This window comes from Arachis duranensis, chromosome 8 (genome assembly GCF_000817695.3).
Source record: "Arachis duranensis cultivar V14167 chromosome 8, aradu.V14167.gnm2.J7QH, whole genome shotgun sequence".
In the NCBI taxonomy this organism is placed as follows: domain Eukaryota; kingdom Viridiplantae; phylum Streptophyta; class Magnoliopsida; order Fabales; family Fabaceae; genus Arachis; species Arachis duranensis.
The window spans coordinates 49,180,809-49,192,849 of NC_029779.3; the positions used below are offsets into that span (position 1 = coordinate 49,180,809).

Sequence of the window (12,041 nt, forward strand, 5' to 3'; positions counted from 1 at the left end):
TTTCATAATTCATGTCGCTCATTTTCTTTTTCACACCCTTCTATCTTCTTCTTCTGCTTGAATCGTTGGAGAAGCCAAAAAACAAAAACGAAGAACAATAGAAAAGGGAAATAGACAAGAAACAAAGGAAAAGAAAGGGAATAAGAAGCATGGTTTCAACGAGACGCAACAGTGGATCTCTCTCCGCAAAACGACCTTCTTCTTCTTCCGACGACAAACCTCCTTCTCCTTCTTCTAAACGCCAAAAGGTTCGTCTTATTCCCCTCACTTTTTCTTCTAAATTCCAATTCCCCAAACGCATGCCGTTTATATCCCTTTCTTTTGTTAAAAGTCCCCTTGAAGTTCACGTTTTATGGGATTAGGGTTTTTGAAGTTTTTAATTTGGGTAATTTCCTTAATTTCAGGGTGACAGTGGTGGTAGTGGTGGTGCGTCGGAGAAACCGGTGACGGCGGCGGAGGATTCCAAGGAATTGCGTGCTCCAGAGGCCGCCGCCGATCCCGGAGAATGCGGCACTGCTAATGACGCTCAGATCGCCGGCAACGATGGCAAAGCTGATGCCCCACCAGCCGTACCAGTGGCAGCGCCGATCGCCGATGGTGCGTGCTTCACACTTGTGGTTTTTCGGATCAACTTTGTTTTTGTTCATTTTAGACACTGAATGGTTACTTGTCGAGAAAAAAATTGATTTTTTTAAAATTGGTTTTAAGGGTCTACGCCAAGTTTGGTGGCTGATAAACCAAAGAGTTCGTTCTCTTCGTGGTTTTATCAGAAGCAAAATCCCAACTCTGAGGGTGTTCCCTGGTGCAGGCTCTTATCCCAGTCTTCACAGGTAATTCAATTGTGATTTTGAGTATTTAATTCAAGTTGCATTTGACCATTTTTTATTTGAAGTGATAAAGCTTGTTTATTTGGGAATTGGAATGTGATGTTATTATTGCTTCAGAATCCGAATGTTCCTATTTCCACATCGAACTTCACAATTGGTTCTAGTAGAAATTCCAACTTCCCGCTGAAGGATCATACTGCAAGTGGAACTTTGTGCAAGATCAAGCAATCCCAGGTACATATTAGGGCCAATGTAAATTTTCAATGGGGTTTTGGAATTTATATTTGATGTGGTTGTGTGAGGTATGTCATGTCCGGGGTTTTTTTGTGTTTTTTTTTTTGTTGTTCCTCCATGCACACGCCTCAGAACTTGCTAGTGGATTGTTTTGCCCGATTACTATTTTAGAGACTTCTAAGCACAGTAAATGCTTATCTGTAGTCGTGTGCATGGTTGCGTTGCTTTGTTTCCCCCATTTTCTTGGTTTCCAGTTGCTTGAGGTGAATATCTTAGGAAGTGTATGTGCAGTATGGTTACTGTTGTTTCTGGAAATGACCAGCGTGAGGGGAATGCTGTAGCTGTGCTTGAAAGTACTGGCAGCAAAGGATCTGTGCTAGTAAATGGAACGCTCGTCAAGAAGAGTACCAGCTGTGTGCTTAACTCGGGTGATGAGGTGGTTTTTGGTTTGCTGGGAAATCATGCTTATGTATCCTTTTCAGTTAATTCTAGTTGAATGCCATCCCCATATTTTCTGTTTCCAGTGTGTCTGTGTATTTTCCTTGATTTATTTTGATCTAGGTTTTTCAGCAACTGCATCCTGAAACCGCAGTTAAGGGTGCAGAAGTTCAGAGTGGTGGTGGGAAGTTACTGCAGATTGAAAAGAGAACAGGTGACCCTTCAGCCGTAGCTGGGGCTTCTATTTTGGCTTCTTTGTCTAGCTTTAGGCAGGATCTTACAAGATGGAAGTCTCCATCTCAGTCTGCCAGTAAGCCTCACCAGGGTACTGACGTTTCAGAGAGTGAGCTTGATGGCATGGAAGGCAACTCAACTCCAAATGAAGGGACTGACAAAGCCACTGATACTGGAGCAAGCGACAAGAATTCTCCTATGGATTGCGAACCAGATGATGCAGTCACAGAGGCAGGCAATGTAAAAATCTCTGGGGTGAATGATTTCCTAAGGCCTTTCTTCCGGGTCCTTGCCGGATCTAGTTGTAAACTGAAATTGAGCAAAAGTATCTGTAAACAGGTGTTGGAAGAAAGAAACGGGGCGAGGGATACACAAGCTGCATCATCTTCGGGTACATCTGTGCGCTGTGCAGTTTTTAAAGAAGATCTTCATGCTGCAATACTGGACGGGAAAAACCTAGATGTGTCCTTTGACAACTTCCCATATTATTTGAGGTATAGTTCTCTTGTAATGTAGAAGACTCTACTTTTGAATTTGATACCAAGGATGGTCAATGTCATTTTTTGCTGGCTTCATTCTTTCACTTGGTTGCCGTTTCCACACACGATGTCCGTTGCTAGGACTTGTCATTGGCATAAAACTAGGCATTTTGTTTTGAAGATTTTACTATTTGATAGAATTGTTATTTTCAAAAACAAAATCAATACTGCTTGTCACCCGGGTGTTTTGATTTGAGTCTTCCCTGCCTTTCACCTGAACTCATCTTTATAATCTTATCTTTTCTTATAAAGGATTATTGATTCTTTAACTGCATTTCTGATCATGCTTACCTCTTTTTGCAGTGAGAATACAAAAAATGTCTTGGTTGCAGCTTGCTTTATACACCTGAAAAATAAGGAACATGTAAAGTACACAACAGATTTTACAACCATAAACCCCCGAGTTCTGCTCTCAGGACCTGCAGGTTTGTGGATGTTCCATTGATAATATCCGTTGTCATCCTTCTCTTTTTTTTGTGTCTTTGGGTGAAGTGGAGCAGGGTGATCAATTCCTTATTTATCTCTTTACCTTCTCTAAAAAGTTAAGCAATATTATTATCACAAAGCGATTGATATTATATAGACGCCTTATTTAACTTTAACTCTCTATTTCCTTAAATTGCCAATTTCTTTTGTTTGCAGGATCAGAAATATATCAGGAAATGTTGGCAAAAGCACTTGCAAAATATTTTGGAGCTAAATTGCTTATATTTGATAGCCATTTACTTCTGGGTGTAAGAAAAAAGTCCTCTTTGCTGAGTCTATGTTGGGATTATTCCAATCATACCTCCCTTGCAGATTGCCATTGTAGCGTTTCTGGTGTAAATTCTGATAATAAATCTTTGCTGCTTGTGCATTCATAGGGTTTATCTTCTAAGGAAGCCGAGTTGCTCAAAGAGGGATCCAATGCTGAGAAATCATGCATCTGCACTAAACAAAGTCCTACAGCTACAGACGGGGCTCGTAGTATGGATCCATCAACTAGTGAACCTGATACGCCTAGCTCCTCAAATGCACCTACATTTGGCGTTGAGTCTCAACCTAAGATGGAAATTGATAGCGCACCTTCTACCTCCGGAGCCTCTAAGAGTGGTACATTTAAGCTGGGTACGTGCTCTCCTTTTTCCCTAATCTTTCCTATCTAAAAAGGGCCTTAAGCCTTAAATTTATCATAAAAAGTTTGATGTTTTCCATTACAATCCTGCAGGGGATCGGGTAAAATATAGCTTTTCATCTTCTGGTAGCCTTTATCAGACATCTTCAAGGTACAGGTTTGCACTACAACTACAATTACACTGTTTTAAACTGGTTTCTTTGTACAGCTTACAGTTGTATCCTTTTCCCTTTATCAGAATAACTTGAGTTTTCTCATCAATCGGCACCACCTATGCCAGTCCTACTTCTTATATATGATGTAGATGTGTAATGGATAAGATAGTACCTCTTTCACTCAAATTGAAAGTTCATATGCACTATGGTTATTGCAATACAACATGTAATGGTTTCATTTTAATTAAAAGTAATACAAAATTTATGATTGATTGCCATTGTGCTGTAGTAATCATTAGAAATCAGGTAAATTTGCCATTCTTTTGAAGGCCTGGATGTGTGTTAAGGTGACCCATGGTACCTTAGGCGGTTAGGCATCACCCGTGCATAAGTGGTTTCTTTTATATCTGTTTGGGTAGTTGTATAGATGAATGGCAAGGAAATCAAGATTTTGAAAATTTTTATTAACTCAAAATTAACATTTCTTCTATGGAATCCAGATCTAGACAAAGTAATGCAACTTCCACCTCAAATTTTCATTTCTTCCATGGATATTTCGTCCATTTCACTCATACCCAACTAAGTGCTAGTGTTTTTTCTTGTACTTATAAGTTTTCTTGCCAATTGCACCTACCTATAGGGGGCCATCTAATGGAAGTCGGGGGAAGGTTGTCTTACTTTTTGATGATAATCCCTTGTCAAAAATTGGTGTAAGATTTGATAAACCCATAACTGATGGAGTTGATCTTGGAGGTGCCTGTGAGGCTGGTCAAGGATTTTTCTGCAACGGTAACAAGCTGCCTTTTCTATTACTACTGCTACTATTATTATTATTTCCAAAATATACTACATTCTACTTTTTATCTTTATCTTGGTTGCGGATTTTGAGGTGGTATTTTCTTTTTTCCAGCAAGTGATCTTCGTTTGGAAAACACTATTGTTGAAGAACTGGACAAATTACTTATTAATACATTGTTTGAGGTTGCCATTTACTCCACTCTTGGTTGTACACAAGAATTTCTTCTCATATATATTGCTTTGGTCTTTAATAAGAACTTGTAATCTTTGTTTCAGGTTGTGAATAGTGAGAGCCGAAGTACGCCTTTCATTTTGTTCATGAAAGACGCAGAGAAGTCTATAGTAGTTAACGGGGATCCATATTACTTTAAAAGTAAGCTTGAAAAGCTTCCTGACAACGTGGTCGTAATAGGTGCACACACGCACACTGACAGCCGAAAGGAGAAGGTAAGAAATGATTTGTTGACACTGACCATTTTCTAATGATAAAATGAAATGCACATCGAGACATTAGAAACTTCTAATATGTACACACATTGCAGGTAAAAAGGTTATAACAGCCATTGTCAAGATAATCTGTTTTCAATTTTTATTTACAAACTATTATTTGGTTTAGGTTCTTTGTTCAAAGGATGACTTTATTAGGAGTCCAAAAGTAGGTGCTTTTTATTTACCTGGTTTCATTTTAGGAACTGGATAGGAGCTTTATGTATTTCATGGTAATGTTCGGTTTTTACAGTGCTTTGGTATATTTGGTTTGAAAAGAATTCTAGGTTTCTTTTGTTTGATTCCTTTTCCACAAACTTGTTATCTGGTTGATCTCTTTTTCTTGGATATCTTTGTATCTTTCTGAGGATAACTTATCTTCCTTTGTGCACTTGCTTTTCTTATAGTACAATTTTTCTACCAAAATATAAAAAAATAACATGAGGAGCTAAGAAAAGTTTGTGTATAATGGCAGAAATAGGATGCAAAATGGATATCCTAGTATTATTTCTTTGAATTTCCTTTCTTGCTGTCCAATTAAATTTGTATTAGTGGTTATGATCTTTATATTCTGGTTTTGTTTTATGAACTGAGAAACCAAGATAGTTGTGTATAATGGATGGAGATTTGGGTTACCCTATCTATTCAATCCTGCAAATTCCCTGATCTAAATGAATTTTTTTATGAATGTTTGCCATTGCAGTCACATCCTGGAGGTTTGCTTTTTACAAAGTTTGGGAGCAATCAGACTGCGCTACTTGACTTGGCTTTCCCTGTAAGAATCACCAAATCCTAGTTCATTCTTCTTTTGGAAAAGGGGCCAGAATTGCTTACATATGCTAATGTCGTGGATATCTTATTTGCAACCCACAATTTTTCTTTGGTCTTCTCAGATTTTTTAAGGTTATGTCTATGAACACATTTCAGGATAGTTTTGGAAGATTACATGACAGAGGCAAAGAAGTACCTAAACCAAACAAAACTTTGACTAAGCTTTTCCCAAATAAAGTTACAATTCATATGCCACAGGTATATGCAGTGGATTGGCTATATTATTGTATTTTTGGTTTCTTTATTTGTTTTGTGTTTTTCCTTATAATATATCCATGTTATGTTTTTTGTAGGATGAGGCACTTCTAGCATCTTGGAAGCAGCAACTTGATCGAGACGTTGAGACTCTCAAAATCAAAGGAAATTTGCATCAATTGCGCTCTGTAAGTATCCTGTATCTGATTGTAATATTAATTTAAACTACACATTTAACTATGTTGTACTGTGTAGTGAAGTAAATATTTTATTATGAAATTATCAACTGATTTGTCTAATTTTATTTGTAGGTTTTGAGCCGTTGTGGGATGGAGTGTGAAGGACTTGAGACCGTGTGCATTAAGGATCAGACACTTACAAATGAAAGTATGTTCTGCCACTGCTACGTCACTTAAAGATTTCTTGTTTAAATCTCTCCCCTATGACATGATGTTTGCTATACTGCAGATGCAGAAAAGATAGTTGGTTGGGCTTTGAGCCATCACCTCATGCAGAATTCTGAAGCTGATCCTGATGCAAAGCTTGTTCTATCTTGTGAGAGGTAATTTAGTGCTTGCTTGTTCTATCTTGTGAGATGTAATTTAGTGCTTGCTACATGTTATATGATATATACTCAATTTTAAGATTCTAACCTTCATAGTTGTTAACTTGTACTTATTAATTATTATGTTATTTTACCAGCATCCAGTATGGTATTGGGATCTTACAGTCTATCCAAAATGAGTCAAAGAGCCTAAAGAAGTCTCTTAAGGTGATTGTTATGAAGTTTTGCTACTTAAATTGTACTTTTATCTTCCTGTGCTGGTAGTCTGTTTCCACTTTATTTAGAAAAAAAGGCAGCCCGGTATACAAGCATCCTGCCGTAACTTAGGGTCCAGGAAAGGGCCGCACCCAAAGAGTGTAATGTACGCAGTCTAATTTAGAATCTTGCAATTTATGAACACTTGATTCTGAATCATCCCCCTTCTTCTGTTGTCTGATTTCAGGACATTGTAACAGAAAATGAGTTTGAAAAGAGGCTTTTAGCTGATGTTATTCCACCTAGTGACATTGGTGTTACTTTTGATGATATTGGAGCTCTTGAAAATGTCAAGGATACGCTGAAGGAGTTAGTGATGCTTCCTTTACAAAGGCCTGAGCTCTTTTGCAAGGGGCAATTAACCAAGGTTTACCTAACTTACATATTTAAATGCATTTGCTTAACTTGTATTTTTGCTATAGATGTCTGTTCGAAGTTAGATTTATCATTGGTCCTATTATTTCTTGCTTTTTCTTCGGTTGAATTGCTGATTGGTTGATGTATGACGCCTTTAATGCCCTTCTCCTTTTCCTACCCTCAAAGAAGAGAGGAAAAGAGGAGAGAAGGGGGTGGCGTGTAGACTTTGCTGACTTGATTCTTGTGATTTCTTAATTTTGGCAAGAATGTAGCTTGTTTGTGTTAGAATTTACTCCCTTCTTCCCAAATTATCGATCGCTTTGGAAAACTTGGTACCTTCAAAACTCTATCTGGATTCAATTTTGGGATGGAGGGAGTATCATGGAACTAAAAGCAACTTTGGAGAAGTTGTTTTAGGATATTTTTGGAGTTTTTCTTCTAGTAATATTGAAATACACCTTTATTTTTGTGAAAAAATTAATATTAAAGTTGGTGATATTTTCCCACATGAAATTGGAAACTGTTCTGATTACTTGCCTCGAATGACCTTTTTGTGCAGCCGTGCAAGGGCATCTTATTATTTGGGCCCCCTGGAACAGGTAAGACAATGCTTGCAAAGGCAGTTGCTACTGAAGCTGGTGCAAACTTCATCAACATTTCCATGTCAAGCATCACATCCAAGGTTATATTTGCTTAATGAGAGTATTTTAATCTCTCCTTTATCAATTCGTTTTGCATGTTAACTAGTGGTATTCCCCTTAATTTCTTCAGTGGTTTGGTGAGGGTGAGAAATATGTAAAAGCTGTTTTCTCCCTGGCAAGTAAAATTGCACCTAGTGTTATATTTGTTGATGAGGTAAGGCTCCTTCATAAAATGATGGTATTTTTTATTGATTTATTAGTTAGGGAAAAAAGGTGATCCGATATGGTTTTGTGCATAGGTTGATAGCATGTTGGGCCGAAGGGAAAATCCTGGGGAGCACGAGGCCATGCGAAAAATGAAAAATGAATTTATGGTGAACTGGGATGGCTTACGTACAAAGGATACCGAGCGAGTTCTTGTGCTTGCAGCCACTAATAGGCCTTTTGACCTTGATGAGGCTGTCATAAGGAGGCTGCCACGAAGGTGAATGCCATGTCCAACTGCACTTGAATTTCCTTTTTTCTCCTTTTTCTTCTATTCCCTTTTCTTTATTATCATTATTATTGTTTTTATAGTCTTTATTTATGAGTATTTGGGAGGTTAGGAGGGCTTTTAGAGATGTTAAAACTTTTGTCATCTCTGGTTTTGTGCAGATTAATGGTAAATTTGCCAGATGCTCCTAATAGAGCAAAGATATTGAAAGTTATTTTGGCAAAAGAGGACTTGTCTTCCGATATTGATTTTGATGCAATCGCAAATATGACCGAGGGGTATTCTGGAAGTGATCTTAAGGTTAGGGTCATTGTTTTTTGCTTTTATTGGTGACACTGCTGTTAATAACTGTGGTGCCTTCATGCTTGCTCTTGCATCGCAGAATTTGTGTGTAACTGCTGCGCACCGTCCGATTAAAGAGATATTAGAAAAGGAGAAAAAGGTAAAACCCTTCTGAACAGTTTCTAGCAGTATGCTAGTGATTATGTCATTGTTGTTGGCTATGAAGTTACCAGAATCGATGTTACCTTGATTTTAATATTTGTGATTCATTCATGACAGGAGCATGCTGCTGCTCTGGCAGAGGGTAGACCTGCTCCAGCATTAAGTGGAAGTTCCGATATCAGGTCACTAAACATGGAAGACTTTAAACATGCTCATCAACAGGTATATAAAACAGCATCAAGCCCCTTTTCTTGCTCTCGAGGTCATTAAAACAAAACAAAATTAACTTTATATATCATATGGTGGCAGGTATGTGCAAGTGTGTCCTCTGAATCCATAAATATGACCGAGCTTTCGCAATGGAATGATCTATACGGTGAAGGTGGTTCAAGAGTAAAGAAAGCACTTAGTTACTTCATGTGAGAGTTTCTCCATTGTACAAATGTTCCCCACCGGCGACCCTCCTTGATGCCCCTTTGAAGCCTGCGTATTCACTTGTCGTTGCTCTGGTCTGCTGAGGCTAGCATGAGTTGGTGCTGAGCCCCATTTCCTTTGTAAAATGAAATATAGATTTCTAAGTAATTTGATTTGTTATGGATGATGGGATTATGGTGGGTTTTGAAAGAAAGTGGAGAATTTTGGCCAGGCTCTGTTGCTTTTTGTTTTGTTCCTCAACCACTTTGCCACCAGCACAGAAGAAGATCATGTTGATTTCTTATTATTTTTCTTTTAATTGCAGTATTAGAGGAGAAAGATAAAGAGAGTCATATATGATTATGACCCTTATTATAAGAGTAGTTGTCACACTCCTAAGTCCTAATGTCAAAAATAATGATTTTAGATCATGGACACAAGGTGACTATTTTCTATTTTATATTTTTTTGTATATACCATCATATGCATGACACAGCTATGTCTTTCTGAATCTATAAGTCTACTACTTATTTGAAAGATTTCTTTGATTCGACATGTGACCTGATACAATTCTTTCAGTATTATTGATTGCACTTTATGGGATTGGAATTTTTAGTTGTATAAGCTCTGCATTTGTAATAATATGCTATGGAATGGATTGGACAATTTTTCTTTTAATGGATTTTGCTAATCAATGCTTTGTTAGAAATGTAAAAAAGTGGGAGTTTTATTTTATTTTATTTTATTTTTATTATTAATTCATTGAATATATTGGTGGAAGTTCCATAATGTTCCACTTTTACGCAGCTAAATAGTAAAGACACTAGCTTTTCCGTTTTATACTCTTCTATACAAGAAATTTAGTGTTGGGGGATTGCAAGTTTTCTCAGTTAATTTTTGTTAAATATGTTGATAATATTTGAACTGATAATTTTTTTTTTATTTTAGGGTAAAATATATTTTTTGTCAAGTTTAGTAAAAGTTTTAAAAAGACTTTTAAGTTTTATTTTGTTTGAAATTTTTTTTATTTGTATTAAATATACTTATGAGAGTTAAATTTTTAAAAAATTTAAGATCAATTCAACAAAAATATATGAAAATTGTGTTGAATTGGTCCTAAACCCTAAACCTTATGAAATTGTTGTTGAATTGGTCTTAAATTTTTTGAAAAATTAGCTGTCAGGAATATATTTGATGCAAATCGAAAATTTTTGCGATAAAATTAAAATAAAATAAAACTTAATGATATTTTAAAAATTTTTGCTAAACTTCAAAAACAAAAAAATATACTTTATTCTTTTCTTTAAATATATTGATATTTGTATTGGGGATTGTCCGGAACGATAAGTTAACAGTTAGGTCATTTTGTCATAAGGAATAAAAATATAAAATAAACAAATATTGGAATTTGTTTTGTCAAAATCAAAATCTTTTAAGTGTCAAAATGGTTATTTACTTATGAAAGCTGTTCGCAACCACAACTATGAATTGTGACTCATGCTCACTAAGTAGAAAATATCTTTGTTGTAAAAAGGTCATAAATTTATTAATATAGAATTGAGTAATAATGAGAATTTCAATTCATCTTCAATTCATTATTTGTCTAATATTTAAATAAATATTGGATAAAATATTCAAAACATTTTTTAATCTAGATATTAGAGAAATATGTTAGAATTTCTAATTATTTTTATTTAGTATTTACACTCGAATTATGGACTGTTTTTATTTTTTAACTCATTAAAAAATTGATATATTTTTACATATTTTTGTCTCAATACATTAAGCTTTAATAAATAAAGAAGTAAAAAAGGGTTAATTTGAAAAAGGATTATTTTCGTGCTAGTATAGTTGAAAATTAGAACTATTGAATATCCAATTCTAATTATATCCACTAATAATAAATTTATGCCATCCAAAATCAGTCTATCATGTATTATATACACCTACATGTATTTTTTAATTTATTTTTAATATGTATTTTATTTTTTATCATGTATTTTATATTAATGACTAATTTTGGTGACCGATTTTAGTGTATAATTAGTATGGATGCTAGTTGACATGTAGGCACAAATAATCAAGGTGCATTTAAGACCTAATACTTCACAAAACTTGCAATGGAAGTGTAATTACTAGACTAGCGTAAGAGATGTGAATCTTAACAAAAGTTCTGCATTAAACTTTGAATGAAATACAAAATTCAAATAATCACCGATTTGAAGGAAATCCTAACAGCAATTACTCAGCAGTTAACCCTTTTAACTACTATTGCTGAAGAAGAGTTACCCTTTCTAGACCTTGAGGAAGAGCAGTTTTAAACTGTCAAACGCCACTAGACATCGAATCTAATCTGAGTCTTTTCGAAGGCGTAACGTCGACCGAATAAGATCCGAATTCGAAAGCATCTCAATGCTGGGTCACAAACTCAGCAAACTTAAGACAAAAAAGCATGACAGCAGTCTCATATACAAAGCAAGTAACTAATATACAATCAAAAAGTTGATAGAATTAACAAACTGTGCAAAATTTTCAAATTTCTGGGAATTTTACATTGTAAAATCATTCTGATGTAAATTTTTTACTCTAAAATTCCCAGAATATAAAAACATTCTTCCAACCAAGCGTTCAGCGTATCTATAGGCTTGATTGCGCTAAGAAGCATGCTTTCGCTGCAAAGATTTTCAACTTGCTACCTCATAACCATAAATGCAGTGCTAGCAATAAACATTCTGACTACTTTAGGAACTTAAGATGTTTGGTTGCTGGTTTGAAAAAGAAAAATTTTTTTGATTCACTGTCAGTATAATTTTACACGTGCATCAAATTACATAATGTTATATCAGTAAAAATAATTACCTTTCACATTAACTACTTGAATCGTCATCCAAAAAAACAGATGTGATTATACGACTGTGTAAAACGCTTTACACCATCAAAATTAAACTCTTGAAAAGAAATGGTAGAAATTTTGAAGCATAATTTTATAGAAAAGCTAAGAAAAACTGCCTACATGACAAC

At 35.5% G+C, this 12,041-nt stretch overlaps 1 protein-coding gene across 5 annotated transcripts; it reads left to right on the top strand.

Annotated features, from left to right (window-relative positions):
• LOC107463516 (uncharacterized) lies at nt 1–9,698 on the top strand. 5 transcript variants are annotated; one of them, XM_052252584.1, is made up of 28 exons: nt 1–248; nt 405–597; nt 709–830; nt 945–1,061; nt 1,384–1,530; nt 1,623–1,713; nt 1,840–2,227; nt 2,576–2,697; nt 2,915–3,006; nt 3,136–3,379; nt 3,480–3,543; nt 4,182–4,330; nt 4,452–4,522; nt 4,616–4,786; nt 5,529–5,600; nt 5,753–5,854; nt 5,950–6,039; nt 6,163–6,238; nt 6,320–6,413; nt 6,554–6,623; nt 6,859–7,038; nt 7,588–7,710; nt 7,800–7,883; nt 7,969–8,153; nt 8,324–8,462; nt 8,545–8,604; nt 8,724–8,828; nt 8,916–9,698. In XM_052252584.1, the coding sequence occupies exons 1-28, from the start codon at nt 150–152 to the stop codon at nt 9,027–9,029; spliced, it is 3,564 nt and encodes a 1,187-aa protein (XP_052108544.1). In that variant the 5' UTR covers nt 1–149; the 3' UTR covers nt 9,030–9,698. The 5 variants fall into 5 exon arrangements, with proteins under 5 accessions (XP_052108544.1, XP_052108542.1, XP_015937801.1 ...); XM_016082315.3 differs by having other exon boundaries at nt 2–248; nt 1,623–1,973; nt 2,073–2,227; XM_052252582.1 differs by having other exon boundaries at nt 1,623–2,227.
• Nucleotides 9,699–12,041: the final 2,343 nt, after the last annotated feature.